Source organism: Mustela putorius, unplaced genomic scaffold, assembly GCF_011764305.1.
Source record: "Mustela putorius furo isolate JIRA1106 unplaced genomic scaffold, ASM1176430v1.1 tig00000179_pilon_pilon_pilon, whole genome shotgun sequence".
NCBI classification, from domain to species: Eukaryota; Metazoa; Chordata; class Mammalia; order Carnivora; family Mustelidae; genus Mustela; species Mustela putorius.
This window is the reverse complement of record NW_025421305.1, coordinates 15,083,727-15,102,005: the sequence shown is the minus strand read 5'-3', so window position 1 is coordinate 15,102,005 and position 18,279 is coordinate 15,083,727. Positions and strand designations below refer to the sequence as shown.

The 18,279-nt window shown below is 53.0% G+C and overlaps 1 protein-coding gene across 1 annotated transcript in view; it reads right to left on the bottom strand.

The window, feature by feature from the left end:
- The window catches only part of SUSD4 (sushi domain containing 4), a 77,455-nt gene that overhangs the window by 27,181 nt on the left and 31,995 nt on the right, over positions 1-18,279 (bottom strand). The window contains 2 exon segments of the mRNA XM_045076678.1: positions 412-585; positions 5,984-6,196. Of these exon segments, the coding sequence (XP_044932613.1) occupies positions 412-585; positions 5,984-6,196 (387 nt within the window).

Below are 18,279 nucleotides of genomic sequence, written 5' to 3'. Positions count from 1 at the left end.
TTTGGATAAAATCTGATTTTGATTATTTTTCTGCTCCTCATGCATTATAAAAATGGATAACGTTAAGAAAAAATAGCCTCTGTAAAGATGCGCCTTTAATCTACCCTCTCCACCACTGAAATAAGTATAAACGTTCTGCTGTTTTCATTAAAAATGCCATAGTTCATCATCATGCTCACAGCCTGGTTACAAAATGCCTATTTCTTAAAAGACTTTTGGTTCTCGGTGTGAAGGAGAAGTCAACATGCTCAAGAACAAGGGCTCTTCTGGTCTGGGCTTTCACGGTGGGCACGAGGGGCTGTTGGGGACCGCAGGGAGGGTGTGCGGATGCCAAGGCCAGAGCCGGTGGGCCCTGCTTCCCTCCACGTCCCAGTGGAGAGACGCGCACGTGCTCCCAGCCCGCGCCCCTACCTTGACAGAGCGGCAGGTTGTCCCACGTCCCGTCATCACGGCACAGAGAAACCATGTTGTACAGATCAGGGTAGCGGATCTTGAATCCCTCGTGACAGGTGATGATTAGCTTGTCTCCGTGTCTGTATGTCCTGTTATGAATCTCAGCATCGTCGATTTGAGGGATACGGCAATCTGCAAAGGTGTAAAAAGGACACGTTATTTTTTTAAATTTCAGCCTGTTGTGCTTCCCAGCTTGGCACAAAGCTCTTCTTTTCGGACCTGGCTTCAGGCTTCCCTGTGAAAAAGGCCCTCACACACGGACTGCTAGCCCCTGGTCTGGAGGGGACTGAGGACAAGATGTCCCAATCCAGCCATGAAAGGAGCTTCACCTCCAGCCTGGAACCCTTCACACCTTGCAGTGGAGCCTCAGGCGATTTTGGAAATAAGAGAGGAAGGACAGAGCTGGGGGCTCACAATGACCCGCTACGTGGTCCCACCCAGCCCACCGCCTCTGCCTTGGGGCAGAAGAAAAGCCTTGGCAGAAGGAAAAAAAGGCCTTGCAGAACAGTGGGGGACAAGCTGGGGCCACACCGGCCGGCACCTCCCTTCTACCGGATCTGCTCCACGCGGGTAATAACATGGAAGAACATGGAACCACCAACACCACACAGGCCCCCACAGGTAGGTGACCTGCTTCCTGGAAGCAGGTGGGAGCAGAATACAGACTCGGAAAGGGTCTGTAGCCCAGCATCAGGGGCGCAGGAACAGGAAGTCCACACAGAAGGTGATTAAGAGATAAAATACAGTGGATAAATTATAACCCTCCACTTCGAACACGGTCTCCTCCCAATTCCGCGTGTGTCCCCGCATAACCTTGAGCAGCCATCCCCGGAGGCGTACAGAGGGGTTGCGCTCCAAGCTTCGCAAGTTTTAAAAATGAAGCAAAATCCAAGAACAGCATTTCGACAATCACAGAAACTTTCTCCAAGAGTATCTCAATGCTGTAAGACTGGGTTTCTCAGCCACTCCCGAAAGCCTTCTGAATCAACCATACATTTGGAATGGTGGGAGACTTGACCATGAACTGTTGGCTCTGAGGCCTGAGCCCATGAGTCCTGAGACTGCAGAGGGAAGGGACCCAAGCAGCCCATGGCCAGGAATAAAGGTGGGTTTAAAAAGCACATCCCAGGGGCGCCTGGGTGGCTCAGTGGGTTAAGCCGCTGCCTTCGGCTCGGGTCATGATCTCAGGGTCCTGGGATCGAGTCCCGCATCGGGCTCTCTGCTCAGCAGGGAGCCTGCTTCCTTCTCTTTCTCTCTGCCTGCCTCTCAGTGTACTTGTAATTTCTCTCTGTCAAATAAATAAATAAAATCTTTTAAAAAAAAAAAAAAAGCACATCCCAGGAGTTCTGATGTAGGGTTGATGTAGGGTTGGGGCTGGGTTTACAGGGACCAATGAAGAATCTGACAACAGACTCTAGAAAACAGAATGACCTCTTCTCGGGGTCATTCAAAGTCAAAGCTTGGGTGTGGCATCTGCCTTCATCTCCAGATTAGCTGGAGAACAGGGACTGCACCCCTGCATTCTCCCACATGCCCTTGGCACTCCGGGACTCCGCATGTGGCTGGCAAAGAAATGTCGAGGAAGTGCGGCCATGGAGCCCCGGGACAACCCCATCAACCCTCTGTCTGCAAATTTCAGCAGGAAGCGTCCTTGATGGAAAACTGTTGTGGTTCTAGTTCGACCTCTCATTTTTGAGCTTCAAACTGTGGAAAGGGGTTTCCAACCTCTCACGTTTAACCAATAATTTTTCTACCAGAATAGACAAATTCCCCCAAAGTCAATGCCAGAATGATCCTGACTGGAGTTACAAGGCAAGTGACAACTTGGCACCACTGCTGCCTTCTTAATGGAAACGGGGAATCACGTTTCTTAGTAGTGCTAACGCAGGCATTACTCAGAGCAAATAAAAACACCTTTATCCAGGCGCCCCTCTGTAAAACCCCAGCTGCCAACTGACCCCATGGTGCTGATTTACGCGACAAAGCCACCGTTCCCCTGACTGGCTTCCAACTTCTCCGGGAGCTGACCCAGGTCCTTAGCAGGCAGCCAGCGTCAGTGAGTAAAGCCAGTGGACAGAAGGGACACTGCGTCCCGTGAGTGTGTGGTCGCTGGCTGAGCAGAAGCAGCAGTCACTCACACAGAGTGCCCTGAACTCCTGACCAGATGCCTCTGTCCACAGCCAGGAGCTGGGGGCCGCCACGGGGCACATGGCCCAAGGATCCCAGGGCACTACGGCCTTCCAAGTTCTGCTCATGATGGAGTCACCATGGGGACTGGCTGCTATGGAACAGAGACTCGCACTGACCAGGGAGCTGGGAGCAGGCACCGGAGCTATGGCCAGGAAGCCAGGAGGGCTGTGGCCCAGATAAAGGACAGAACAAAACAGACCAGCTGTAGCTTCACAGAAGTCGGCCCCCCAAAGCTGAGCTACGATCCTACCCTGGGCGTCTGGCGCCTGACCCCCCAACCAGAGGAGGGGAGATTGGAAGAGAGCCTGGCCCAGCCAGGCCATCCTTAGCCGGACGTGACTATGCACTTCATGTCTATGGAAACAGATAAGCCAGGATCTTTAGTGCCCCAAAACGAATACATATAATCTTCATCAGTTCTGAAGTTTCAAACAGAAATAAGAGAAATTTCCTACAGTATGAGTGCATCCCGTCAGCTGGAAGAATGTTTAAAAGCCGCTCCAAAAATGCCGTTACCAAGGATGACAGATAAAGCTCCATCGGTATCTGACTCTGGCAGGAGTGGGGATGTGATCAAACCCGACACAGACAGACACAAACGGGCACTTTGGGGATACAACTGAGAGGGTGCAAAGCTTCCACTTTGAGACATCCTTTCTCCCCAGACCACTGCATCGCTGCATCTGAGTCCTGCTCGTGTAATAGGGGATTTAATAGAAACAAGTCAAAGAGGGGATATTAAGGTGATATTACACAGTTATACCTAAGAACAAATTATTCAGTGACATTAGTTAGCACAAAGCAGAGTCCTAAGGAGCAGAAAAGGCAAAGTTCTAAGAATACATACCACGACCAATATTTACTGGCCTTTTTAAATGCCAGTTATATGTGAACATGAACCTGATTCCTTCAAGTGCCAACTCTGACACCCATTCTCCCTAAAAAGTATTTCCAGGAACATAACTACGTAATCCACCCTGGAGACACAGCATTCATATCCACACAGGAAAGCCTCGCTGTAAAGGATGGTGTTGGGTTTTGTTTACCCCTGCATTTATAACACCCGGTATTCATCCATCCAACCATCCACTGGTGACTCGCTGAGCACCCAGCCGCAAGCGCTGGGCACGGAGAGTTAGGAATCCTACCCTCGCTGCATGGAGAAGGTCGCTAACAAGTTAGTAAATCCTCGAGGTAGAGACTAACATGCAGTCATTGCCGCTCGCATGAGGAGGAACAGGTGCTGAGGTCACAGGGACCTACCAGGGGCCCCTGGAATCCGGGTGCATGGGACAGGCACCCTGAGGAGATAATGTTTATGATGCAGGGCTTCATGGCAAGGTGGCCTTATCGAGCAGGTCTGGGAGAAGGCAGCTTCAGGCAGAGGGAGAGCAGGTGCAAAAGCCTTAAAAACACACAGGAGGGGGACACCTGGCTGGCTCAGTCCCAGGGTCCTGGGATCAAGTGCCGCATCGGGCTCCCGGCTCAGTACAATGTCTGATTCTCCCTCTGCTCCTGCACATGCTCTCTCTGACATATAAATAATAAATAAAATCTTTTAAACACACACACACACACACAGGAGGGTCCATGTGTCTGAGATACAGTGAGCAAGGGGAGATGAAGGCCTTCTAAGTTGGGGCATACTTCATTAGGTAGTTAGGACAGGACTGGCAAGAGGTTGTCTTTTAGATAAGCTCTCTGTTTCCCAGGATGATAAAACAATAGAAGGCCTTTGTCTCTAGGCAATATTCTCGGAGCCTGCGTGTTCTACTATTCCTGATATGTTCCTGAGCCTGTCTGGGTTTTAAATGCTGAGTATCTTGGGCCAAAGGATTTATCAGGGAAGTCGATCTACAAAACCAAATAAACTTTTCATTACTGAAACCTTATGGAAACCACAGCCTGCATGGGCTGCGCATAGCAGAAAATATTCATTTATTTCTAAAATCCTTTTCAAAATTTGTTTTGATTTTTCAAGAGAAAGCTTGTGTAACCTGCAAGGCTGCAAAGTTAAAGAGGAAAAACCACACGCCTGTCTCAATAAATATAGAGAAGCGTCTGTATCACGTGACACAGACTCCTACCTGCAACACAGGGAGCCACCTTCCCTACACAGCATCCACCCGAGGCCCACAGCACCCGTTCTGAATGGTGACGCTGACCATTGTTAATTGAAGTATAGTTGACCAACCATGTCCTCTTGCTTTTAGGCATAACCACAGTGATTCCGTATTTCAGAACGTCCGACAGTGCCACCAGGGGTGTCCCCGTCTGTCCCCACACACCGTGGTCACAGTACCACAGACAGAACTCCCGGGCGCATGTTCCTTCCTGCGACCCACCTCACAGCTGGAGCTCTCTCAGCCCTGCTCAGCCACCACTCCCATGTTCGTTCCAACACGTCTCTTACTTGTTCATTTGTTTTGTTGTTGAGATTCCACCTGTCACACACACACCTGTCCTTCTCTGTGTGATTTAGTTCACCTTAGTTCTTTGTTTTCATTTTGACTCTTTTAGAAGAAAACCTCGAAAATAAAAGCAGAGACCACGCATGCTCTCAGCTTGGGGAAGCCTTTGCCTATGCTGTGACAGTCGAGTTCGGTGCTTCGAAGACTTCCATAAACACGGTCTATGCTAAGTCCGAGAAACAGTGAGCTGTCAAGGTCAGGAAAGCTCCATCCACACCCAGGTCAGGGGTGGTGGGCAGAGAGACGGAGCCCTTGCCCGCACCGGCACTGCCTCCCCTGCGTCAGCCCAACCTGCCGCGGACACAGTCAGCCCCCTGCCCGCCGCCAGGTAACCTCTGAGCAGTGTTCTAAACTCACACACACCCACGCAGCAGGAACCACACAGAGCAGACACCGCCACGCTTGCCAGAGGTAGGCAGATACCTCGCCATGACGAGAGACCATAGGGTAACTGCTGGAAACAAATGCCCACTGTGCCGCCCTGTCTCCCTATCAAACCCCGCCTGGAACAGACGCGACAGTGACTGAGTGGATCTCCCGAGTACCACACGTCCCTGCCTCCACGGGCACGTCTGAGCAGCACGTACTCTGCTTTCTCAGGCGCCGGGGCTGGGAGTGCGCGGCTGGCTAGGGACGCAGCAGTGAGCACCCCTGGTGTGACCTGAGCTGCTCTCCTGCCTCGACAGAAACCAGGACCTGGGTCGTCATTGAGGTAGAGGAGGGACACGGTGACTTGTGACACCGAGCCTCCTTTGCCCCCAGCCTGGCCACAATGCTCTCCCGCCAGCATGTGGGGTGGGCCCCTGGGCTGGCGCGGCTGGTCCCCACAGCCCCACGAGCAGCCTCCACGGACCAGGGGGGCACTTTACCTTCTTGTGCACAGAAGGGCTTATCACTGGGGATCCAGCCGAGGGTTCCATTGAGATGTCTCACACACAGCCTCTTTGTAGGGCCCTGGAGCGTAAACCCGTCTTGGCAGTGAAACTGGGTGACAGACCTTTCAAGGAAAAGCCCTCCACCGGGTGTCCTAAAGCCGTTCTCAGGGACGCCTGGGTCAGCACACACCGGAAGGTCATCGAACCCTACATTGACAGAGAGAAGAAAAGGAGCCTCTAATTATGCGCTTCTGAGGCTGGGAGCCTTCCTGCATCCGTGACGGACACTGTCACACACCGCGACCTAGCCACTCCAGTCAGCCCAGAATGTCCGCATTCTGCTGTGTGCCACACTGGCTTCTTGCTTAGAACAGCGCCGACCACAGCCCTTCATGGAGGCTCGGGGAGGAGCAGGGGAGAAGGAAGCCACACAGGGAACGACGCTGTGCAAGACGCTGCAGGGGGGTGAGGCGGGAGGGTCAAGGAGGAGGCATGGACTCTGAGCCACCCAGCAGGCCAGACGACATTTCAGGGACAGAACCAAGGATGTAGGACTGGCAGGGCTGGCATTCTCACAGGACAGGCCTGAGCCACCAACACTCGTCTCCTTCCCGGCCCTCACCCTGGCCCCACCCGCCAGGCCTCCTCCGGACTTCCCGAGGATCTGGGTACCTTCCTAACCTCCCAGCCACCCATTCTGTGCTCCGACGAGAGCTCAACCGCCACGGGTGCTGAGCTGGGAGCCCTCCAAGGACAAGTCACCTGTTCATCTTTGTGACCTTCAGAATCCGCTGCTGCCCCACGTCACCCCCGCGCATGTCCCAGGGAGGAGCAAAGGCCCACAGACTCCCACAGACTCCACAGTCACCCCACATGGGAAGGGGTGACCCTCGACAGCTGGGCTATGTGGAAGCAACGTGGATCCACAGAGCAGGCTGGGCGTCCTGAGGTCCACAGATGACCCAAGGAGGGGTCAGGATCAGCACTGCTGGGGGTAGAGAGCAGGAACATGGCTGGCTTCATGTCTTCAGTCTGCAGCAGAGTGTAGGTGCCCCCTCTGTGGGGGCTGGTCAACGTCAGCCCCCAGAGTCTGACACCCTTAGGGTAGCCCCAGGGGGCTGGGATACATGCAGGGAGCAGGGGAGGGCTGAGGCCCCCAGGGAGCCAGCCAGAGGGAGGACGGTCCTGCGGGGACCAGTGGAGTGGGGATGGTGGAGCTCAATCCCAGGATAAGGGACGGCTCTGCCAGGCCGGGCAGAACCCTTCTAGCAGGAGCCCCAGGGACAACGAAGGGGAGCTGGAGACGGACCCTGACCGCCGCAAGTGGGCCCAGGGCTGGGACTTGATGCAGGCAGCAGAGATGTGAAGGAGGGGAGACTATTGTGCTGTTTTGGTTGTTTTCGGTGCAGGGGACACAAGCTGTGACGTTAGTGTCAGGCACACAACACAGTGGTGCAACAAGTGTGCGCGTTACACTGCGGTCACATGAGCATGGCTGCCATCTTATCACCACTTCACTTCACTGTGACAACAGCACTGACTGTGTTCCCGTGCTGTGCCGTTCCCTCATGGGACTTATTCATCCCATTCCTGGAAACCGGACTTCCCTCTCCCCATTGTCCATCCCTCTCTTCCCTCCCCTCCACAACCACCAGTCTGTTCTCTGTACTCAGGGCTCTGCTTCTCCTCTTGTTTTGCGCTTGAGATACCACAAAATCATAAAGTATTTCTTCTCGGATTGACTATGTCACTTAACATAATACCCCCTTAGCTCCATCCATGTCCTTGCAAATGACAAGATTTCATTCCAGAATTGATGGCTGAGTAATATTCTGCTCTGTATATACCACACCTTCATTATCCATTCATCCATCAGTGGACACTTGCCTTGCTTCCATATCCTGGCTACTGTAGATAATGCTGCCATGAACATCGGGGTGCAAGTTATCTCTTTGAATTAGTGTTGTCATTTGCTGTAGGTAAATACCTAGTAGCACAATTGCTGGATCATCAGCTCTATTTTTAACATCTTAAGGAACCTCCATACTGTTTTCCAGAATGCCTACACCAGCTTGCATTCCCACCAACAATGCAGGAGGGATCCCCTTTCTCTGCATCCTTGCCAACATATGTCGTTTCCTGATTTGTTAATTTTAGGCATTCTGTCTGGTGGGAGGTACTCTCTCACTGTGGTTTTGATTTGTACTTCCCTGATGCTGAGCGATGTTGAAAACTTTTTCATGTGTGTGTTGACCATTTGGACATCTTCTTTGGAGAAATGTCTGTTCATGTTTTCTGCCCATATCTTGACTGTATTATTTATTCTTTGGGTGTTGTGTGAGTTCTTCGTAAACTTTGGATATTAACCCCAGAGACTGAGACTTGAACAAAGGCATGACTGAGAGCAGATCAGTATCTCAGCCCCTTCACACCCAGGCAGTGGACGCACTTGCACTGAGCCCTAAGGAGGCAGAAAGACCATCAGAAATGCCTCCCGGACTCCAGCTGCACCAGGATCTGCAAGATGGTTTGTGAAAGGCAGACCCACAGACTAGGCACTCTCTGGGTGGGTGGGGGAAGGGCTGTCCTCCTGGAAAGCTCTCCAAACAGCTCTGAGCAGCAAGTCTGGCTCCTGAGAGGGCCAGTAGTTGAGGTATGTGGAGTCTCAAGGCTGCAGGAGATACTGCATGAATTCAGATGCATGAATTCAGATACCAAAGGGACTGCGGCTGAGGGGAGGGGAAGGGGTTAAGAGAGGCGTCGAGGACAGCTGCCAGGTTTGGGCGCTGAGCCTGCACACAGAGAGAGGGGACGTGGTGAAGACGGGCCTGGGGACCAGTCCCAGTGTAGCAGGTAGATACGATGAGTCTAAGACCTCAGGACACCGAGGCCAGGTGGGGGAGACCAGCTGGAGAGCCAAGTTGAAGCCACGATGTCCTGAGCTGCATGAGTGCACAAAGGTGGCAGCTGAAGGCACAGCTGGACAGCCTCCTGGGAACAAACACAGAGAGAGGATGACACATGCCTCAGACAGAAGCGGTCACTAGGGGCATGAGAACACAAGATGGCCTGAGCAAGGCTGCAGAGGCAAGGGGAGGCGTCTCAGCCACCAGGGCAGGCGGCTGGGCAAAGGCGCAATATGCAGCCCCTGGCTGCAGAGGAAGGATCCGGGACAGCTACAGGGCTGGACTGGCCTGGGGGAGCCTGCCTCCCCATGTGTCAGGGGGAGGCTGCAGCAAATGTGCACTGCCCATTCATAGGGCTGCATGGGGACAGAAGATCACAGGGCACAAGCCATCCCTGCATTAGGGCCAAGGGAGGGACTTTCCTGTTACCATATTAAAAATTGAGAGTGAAAGCGATCTGAACCCATGTCCACACAGCAGGGAGAAAGAAAGACTGCAAATGAGTAGCAGATGGGGAAGCAGGTGTGTGGTGGAGAGAGGACCCAGCCCTATAGGAGGGCCTTGACTTCCACTAAGACAAGAAAGGGTTTTTCAGAACCCCCACTGCGGAAAGGGTGGTCCCCATGGTGTATCCACCCTCTGGGACTAGCTCATGGGTACCTCCCCGGGAGCCATCCCTCCCTCTGCAAAGTATGACCAGGAGCCTCTCTTCCCATCAAGGCACCTGTGCCCAGCTCTCCTAGAGCACCCTTCACACTGGCAGTGTTGTGCTCTGCCTCACAGCCTCTGCCACTGGGCTGTGAACTCCTGGGGTTGGAGAACCATGTCTTATCCTTCACTTCCAGCATGCCACAGGCACTGCTAATGCAGGACAGAGAGAGGGAGGGTGAGAGGGAAGGAGGGAAGGATGGAGGGAGGGAGGGAGGATGAATGGGAGGACGGATGGTTGGAGCATGGATGGAGGATGGATGGGCGGGTGGGCGGTGGGAGGAGGGTGGATGCACGGATAGATGGATGGGTGGATGAATGGATGGAGGATGTTGGATGAGGGGACGGTGGAGGATGGATGGACGGGTAGGTGGATGGATGGGTGGGGGATGAGGGGATGGATGGATGGATGGAGGATGGTAGATGGATGAGTAGGGTGGGTGAGAAGACAGATAGATGGTGGATGGGGGGAGGATGGACGGGTGGGGTGGTGGGTGGGTGAATGGATGGATGGACAGATCAATGACGGACGGGTGGATGGGGGATGATGGAGGGTGAATGGATGGGTAGGTGGGTAGATGGATGGCTGGGGGATAGATGGATGGTGGGAGGATGGATGGATGGATGGATGGTGGACGGATGGATTTCACAGATGAGGGAGGCACTTAGTGCTCTCCCCTAGCACAGACAGGCTTTCTCCTACACCTTCTTACCCCCTCCCTTCTTCCACCCTGAGTGGACTGAATTCCTTAATTTTTTTACAACCTTCTTCCCATCCATACCTGCACCGAACGCCCCCTCCTCCGCCCTCTGCAACATAGGGCCAGAGGTGGGTCTGGTTTGGGACTGGACTGCGTCCTGTGTTTCTCTCTCAAACACACACTCTTTGGGCAGTCACACCCGCTAACAAATGAGCCACAGTGATCATCAATCACAGGCACAAACCCTCAGCTTGTCACACCCCCTGCCCCAGGAAGAGAGCTATTCTCCAAGAGAGGAGAGATAACCCTCTCAGGTGAGTGCTGAGCCTCTGTGGGTGCTAGCCCTGGATCCGTCAGAATGACTCCTTTCTCACAATAAATAGGACAACTATGCTGTGAGGACAGAGGAATTTCCTCAGGGACCCAGCTCTGTGCTCTCCTTACTTATTCCTTCCCTGCCCCCCTCCCCTGCCTACGAGGGACCACAGTTAGCTTGTGTATCTCTGCATCCAGACAGTCCGAGACTCAAGATGCCACTGGCCAGGCCCAGCCACAGACAGGAGTGAAGAGACAGCTGTCAGAAAGTAGGGTGGTGCGGCACCTGGGTGGCTCAGTGGATTAAAGCCTCTGCCTTCAGCTCGGGTCATGATCCCAGAGTCCTGGGACTGAGCCCCAAATCAGGCTCTCTGCTCCGCAGAGAGCCGGCTTCCCCCTCTCTCTCCGCCTGCCTCTCTGCCTACTTGTGATCTCTGTCTTGTCAAATATATTTTAAAAAAAAGAATGAAAGAAAGATAGGTGGTGTAAGAAGAGCCCTCGGTTCACTCTGGACACCTCATCCCATCAAGCAAGACCACCATCTTCCATGTCTTGCCAGAGCTCCATATGCCACTCTTCAAAGTACCCTGGAGGGTCAGTGACAGTCCCCAGCCTCAGCCACGTCTCCACAGGCTGCTCTGGCATTTCCTGTAACATGGGGATCCATCCACCAGACGCACACCCATGCGGGGGTAGTTGGCCTGCTCAGAGGGTCTGGCTCTGGGAACCTGCCCACCTGGGCTCCAAATTCTGCTTTACAATCCAGCAGCCACATCTTAGGAAGGAAACAGAGTCCACAGGATGATTTCTAATGTTTCTTTTGGGGGACGTGGACGGAAAAGGGAAGATCCCATTTTAGTAAGTCCCGGAGAGAGTATCCCCTAACAGTTCCTCCTAAATTCAATCCAGAACACAACACATATGTACAAGAGACATTTCATATATGTCAACTTTACTGGGCCTGGGGTACCCAGACATTTGGTCCCACAGTATTCTCGGTGTGTCTGCGGGGTGCTTCCGGATGAGATCACCACTGGAGTCAGTAACTGAGTAAAGCAGACTGCCCTCCCTGACGCGGGTGGGCCTCATCCAATCTTGTGACCTGAATAGAAGTAAAGATTGAGTAAGAAAGACTTCTTTCTCTCTGTCTGCATACTCGGGCTGACACATCAGTCCTCCTGCCTTCAGACTCAGACACAGGCTGCAGCGCACATCAGCAGCCCTCCTGGGCCTCCGGCTCACCAAGCGGAACTTGGACTTCCCATCCTGCATCCCTGTGTCAGCCGGTCCCTGGGTGTGTGCGTGTGCGTGTGTGCATGTGTGCATGTGTGTGAGAGAAGCAGCTAGTGCTCCTCCTTGGCCCTGTGTTCTCTGGCGAGCCCAGACACATGCAGTCTTCCTAAGGATACACAGGCACTTTAAAGAGGCAAAGACATGAATGCCAGCCGTCCCCACACCCCAGGAGACACTATTTCTCTCTGGACCCAAGTCCCGGGAAGCAGCCTGCAGGGTGGGGCAGCGCTGGGTGCCAGGGTCTGCAAGCCCATCCCAGAATCCCAGCCTGGGACACCCTCCTCGACCCTGGCATCGGTGACCGCCCGAGAGGTCAGAGCTAGGACTGTAACTTGGGTTTGGCTTCCGGGCAGAAGGTGAGATCTCCTCTTTCCCTTTCCTTCCGACTAAAAGCAGGGGCAGTGACAGGAATGTGGGTTCTTCACCCCAGAGAATGGCGTCCCAACCTGAGGCTCATTATGAGGGTTTGAGCCCTCAGGTCTGGGGACTTCGGAGTCTGTTGAAACCCACCAGACCGTTTTCCTGTGAGCAACATAAGAGTCGCTGGAAAGAACCATAAAAATAAAAGCGGTGTGAAAAGCAATCTTTGGGCTTATTATAACTGAAAAGTCATATTCAAGGAAGGAAGACTGTATCAAATGCAGCCAAATCAATTTAGAAGTCGGGGTGGTTTCCATTTCTCTGTAAACTGCTGGGTGAGTCTTTGGAGGAAGGAACAGAGTAGAGACAGAGAAATTGACTGTGTGGGCACTGACTCGGGGAGAGGGTCCTGGGGCGGGTAAGAAAAGGGCATTCCTGCCAAGGTGAAGCTCACATGTCTGCACATCTGAGCCAGATTCCGGAGCCCCCCACACTCACAGTCTGCCCCACGGGTGGGCATGGAACCACCGACAGGCTGGGGTCTAAGCCCTGCCGCACCCTGGAGAGGACGCTGGGGGTGGGGGTCCAGTCCGGTCACTGGGGCCATCGAGGCCTGGGGCTCACAGCCACTCCCACTGCTGCCCCAGCAGGCCTTTCATGCAGCGGGGGCTCACATCGTCACGGTTTTGCAAGCGCTTCAAGGGAAAGGACAATTTGTCACGCTTTGGTGTCTCCATACCTGTTCAGAAAGGACTGAGCAAACAGCTGTGGGGAAGGGTTCATCACCACACAGAAAAGAATCCTCGTGGTTCCCCCACCCTGACACCTCCTGGTGCACCGTCTCAGGGAGATGGGGCTGGGGAACCTTTTGCATGACCTGACACATGCCAACTTGGGGAAGCCGGCCATGGAGCCCCCACTGACAACAGTACAGTATGGACGACCTGGGCGGTGAGTGCCTCAGGAGAGGTCGTAGCTTGGGGCCCAGAGAGAAGCTCCTGACCCAGAAGCAGCCAGGCAAGTCGCCGGACTCTGCCCTCAGTGGCCCGGAGTAAAGGCAGGGCAGCCCAGTGACCATGCGTAAACCAGAGAGTCCCTCCAAGCAACACGATGGCTTCTGTCTGGCGGATCCGAACACACCTGGCTCCTCCTGCACAGTTTCTGCTTCTTCTCCTCACCAGTGAGGGGGACAAAGTCTCTGAGATGCTAATGAGTGCGACGGGGCTGTGTCTCAGCCAGAGAGGAGCCCTTCCTCCCGTCATGTCAGGGGAAGACCCTCGGAATGCCTTTCCTAAGTTTAAAGACCCTGGAAACTTAGGCACCTGGTTTGTGGAACTATAAGCACCAACATGAAGCCACTAGGCAGGTCCTCAGGGCCTGCGGGCAAGGGAAGCCTCCAACCACCTCCGTACCACCACAGACGCCCCCTTGGGCTTCCCTCTGCCGCAGAAATCCCATTTCCACGTGGCCTTTACTGATTATTCCAATGCAGGTGGGTATGGAGAGCCTGCCTTATTCCAGAAGCCACCAGAGCTGGGGGTGTGTCTAAAACAAGGCATTACCAATGACAAGAGCCACAGAGACAATGCTGAGGAAATGACGTCAGGCAAAACCTAACCAGCAAATCCATCAACCCTCAACATCAAATTTCTCAAGCGCAATGCCCTACACAGATGGTGGTCAGGAAACCCGGAACCACACACTTGCCAGAAGTTTCCAGCCACCTACTTGTTGTGCACACAAGCTGTACAGAGCCAACCAAACACCATCTACACATTTGGGAGGCCCATCCTCGGCAGGGTCAGCCTCGGACACTTGGAGGGACCCTCCCCCCCCCCCCCCGCCGCCGCTGATGACAGACATCTTCCACGGAGTGTTGGAAGGACCAAGCAAGGTGGCCCCGGGCTACTGTGGGAGCTGAGCCCACCCTGGGCCTACCACCTTGCCAGAAGTCAGGTGGGCCACAGAAGACCCTCACAGGAGTTGGAAAGCAGGAAAAACAGCAAATTAATAATTTAACACTGTTAACATTGTAATTAAAATCAATGTGAAAATGGAATTTGCTTTATAAAAATTCACTTATAACCCATATTTCCACAACAAAATCATTAAGTGGTTCTTGACCTTCTGTCTTCCAGTCCAGATGATACCCATGTTTGGCCGAAATTTCAGCTCTTTGTTTTTAAAAGGAAAAGGGAAGGAGGAGAGGAGGGGTTATTATAACCTATATACACACTCATTGGGTCAACATCCAGCGCCAGGCACTGGGGGAAAGCTGCCGACAGACATTCACTCAACAAACCATGTGAGCCTGCCCCCACCCCCGACCATGGAAAGTGAGCTTACATCGAGGACTGACTAGAGTTTCTGATCTGCAGGTCACAGACTCACAGCAAGTCACAAAATAGATTTTAAGGGTCACAACAGGCACTTTTGGGAAACAAAGTAAAGAGAAAAAAATCAGAGTACATTCCACACAGTAAGGGGGAGAACTCTTTCGTTTTATTAGTTGTTAATCTGCAGTGGAAACTAGATTTGTTTCCACAGTTCACAGGCAAAAAAGGTTTGAAAGACCCTGCTTTAAACATACCCTACCCTGTCATTCTATATGCACACATAAATTTCCTTAAATAACATAGACACTCCAGGTTGTGGAGGGAGGCTGTGTGCTCTGTAGCCTGGCCCAGCCATTCTTCTAGCTGTGTGCTCTCGGGTAAGTTACTTCCCCTCTCTGCGTCACAGCTCTGCTTCTAGAGCTACTGACAGATATAAGTAGCATGCCAACCAGCACATGGTAAGTTCACAACAAGCATAGATAACGTCACTAGTATGTTAACGTCATTAATATTCAACCAGTTCCCTCAAGAACAAAAACATCTCACTTCACAAAGGGCAATCGCCAGATTTCCTAGAACCACCTTCATTTCCCAAAATATTCGGGCTCTTTTCTGAACTTGCCCTAGAGATGTCTGCAAATTTTGGCTGTCGAGCGTCAGAAGGACAACAAATACTCCCAGAATGCCGTCCTCAGGAAAGTCAAGAGAGTCACACAAAGCCCTGGAGTTGGCCTTTTGTATCTCATGAGCCAGACTTGGAGCAGAGGGCGGTGGGCAGCACGAGATGGCAGTCAGGCTCCCCGGCCTGGGCACAACGATGGGCATGCTCCTGGGGACCAGCGAGTCAGATGGAAACCAAACAGAACACATGCAGAAAGCACTTGAGTCAAGAATGGTTTTGGGACAGATTTTCTGATACCAGATAAAAAATGCAACAAAGGCAATCAAAGCCGTCTAAGTTAATTTTGTCTGTGAATATGGCATGTCATCGTGCCACAGTTCAACACGGCCTCCCTTTACATATTTAACAAACATCTGGAATAAAGGAACACTGATCACTGCTACTATTTATTAAGCTAAAGAGACTTCACTGAAAAAGCAGGATCCCCTGGGAAGCAGAGCCACAAGGCCAAAAAGCAAGACCAGGCGCGTGACCATGGAGCTGCTTCTGTGTCCCAGCATGGTGCGCTGCTGATCACAGAAGAGTCCCACCCGCCACATGGTGTGCACACCCACCGCCCGAAGCCCCTGTGGCCTGGGGACATGGCGCCTGCCAGGCCCCACCCCACACCCGGCACTCCCCAGGGAAGCAACTCTTCCCCTGGAAACCGTGAGAATGCTTCCCCGTTTCGAGAAGTATCCAGAGATGAATACAAAGTCAGCTGTGTCACAGCATCTAAGTAAATGCAGCAAAAGTAAATCTTAATAGCATAATTTAGACTTGATTAAAATGCATAAAGACCACAGATGTGGAAGTCGTCGCTCTCTCCATCTGATGCCAAAACTGATATTTCCCCCTCTTGATTTAATTTGCTTTGATTACCCAATTATTCCAAAACCCTCTCACTCGGTTTCAGCTCCTATAAAACCGATAACAGTGCTAATGCCTAACACGCTTTCCACTCCAGTTTCAATACTGCTCCATAAATATGCGACCAACACGACAGAATTACTCCAGACGGCATCCCAACATGGAGAAACAGAACAAGCCTTCCTATAGAAAACCACCCATCAGAATAACCTGAGGGCGTCGTCTATCAACCGGAGATGGGGCACTCACACCTCATCATTGACATAAACCTCGGGGTTATTAGTTGACAGCATCACACAAACACGTGGATAAATTACAAAGCTGATTAGTAAGTTGAAAATGGCAGGGGGTGGGGGGGGCACCTGGGTGGCCGTTGGTTAAATGTCTGCCTTGGGCTCAGGTCATGATCCTGGGGTCCTGGGATTGAGTCCCACGTCAGGCTCCCTGCTCCACGGGGAGCCTGGCTCTCCCTCTGCCTGCCCCTCCCTGTGCTCGTGCGTGTGCGTGCTCTCTCTCTGATAAATAAAATCTTTAAAAAATATTTTGAAAACTACAAAATAACATGTATGTATGTATCAGCTGAAGCTTTTTAACTACACACAATTTACAGAACGTTCTTGCTGGAAGGAATCTTAAAATTCACCCAAAATAATTTCCCTAATTTTATAGCTGAGAAATCTGAGACCAAAATGTTTAACAGAGTGTGCAGACTCACGCAGCTCTGAATGAGGGGGCCCAGGTCTGCATCTGATCGGGGAGGCCACGGTGCGGCACCCCCAACAATGGGCACCCTGACCAATGAATCTGTACCTCCGGCCACTGCCAAAACTGACCTCCAACAACACACATAGGGGTCAAGGCGTTGAATAGAAGGCTGTCCTCTGGGTTAGGATGACAACATGAATTCGTTCCAACAAACTCGCATAGTCTGCCACTCTGTCATTCTTTTCTGACTGTAAGATGCAGGCACATGACCCTTCTGATGCTCTGTCCCTCCATCAGCCACCTCTAAGCATGGAGGGCAAGGCCTTAAACAGCTTCCTGCCACAGGTCAACAGGGCTGCAGGGTAAAACGAAAACAAGGAGGTGGCAGGGTACACACGCCCTCACCGTCGCACAGGTCCCCACACCCGCGTGTGGACCACTCCTTCCTTTTGCACCTTGCCCTATGCTGTCTACCCTTCACCAGCTGCCTCTGTCCCAGGGACAGCCGGGGGAACAGGGGCATGTAGGGGCCAGGGAAGCAGGCCTGGCATCATGATCAGCTTTGGGGGATGCAGCCTGAGCCCTCCAGGAGGAGCCAGGCCTATGACACGGGCCTGGGCAACCCCAGAAGGCAACGTGGCAGCCGCCAAGGATGGACAACCCAGGGTTCTCCCTGCCAGCACCACGGGAACCCCAGGTGGCTGCCTGGCCCAAGGACCATGGAAGGACTGTGGAAGGAGCACCGCAGCCAGGCAGTGACTGGCTCTGAGGATGTCACATTTAATCTAGAAAAATGCAGGAATCTGCTACATCTGGGCCCTCTGTCTCCCCGCAGAGCCTCATCCCCAGTACAGACGTCTGGAGCAAGAGAGAAAGAGTCGACCCCCAAGGCAGCTACTCCAAGTTACACCAGACTCAGGTGAAAGGCATCCCCGAGCACAAGAGGTACCCAACCAATAACTGGTGTTTGCGTCTGAGCCCAACAGATCTTTGACAGGCAGGCTTTTCTGATCTTATTTGTCCTTCATGAAACACAGGAAATCGGGGTTCCCCATGTGATCTTTCTCATCACACCCCCAACGTCTGACCGCCAAGTTCTAAACCCATCCACACAAGAGCTCCAGCACCAGGAGTGCTTGAAAGGGAGGGGAGGGCCTCCTTCGGGGCCCGGTGGTGGAGAGATGGAGGGGAACGTTCTCGGGTGCAGGCAGGAAAAGGCTGTGTCCCACTTCAGGGAGTCCTGGGGTCCTGCAAGGCTCCCCCATCTCCGGGGGCGGGCAGGCCCTGGGTTGGTGCCGTTCTGCAAATGGGGAGGGCAGCAAATCATATCCGACCTCAGCGGCACCCCGCAACTGTTCCTTCAGCACGGCTGGCCAGCTGTGATGCTCCGGCCTCGCTACAGCAAGCCAGTGTGCTCCCTATCACCCTCCTCCCG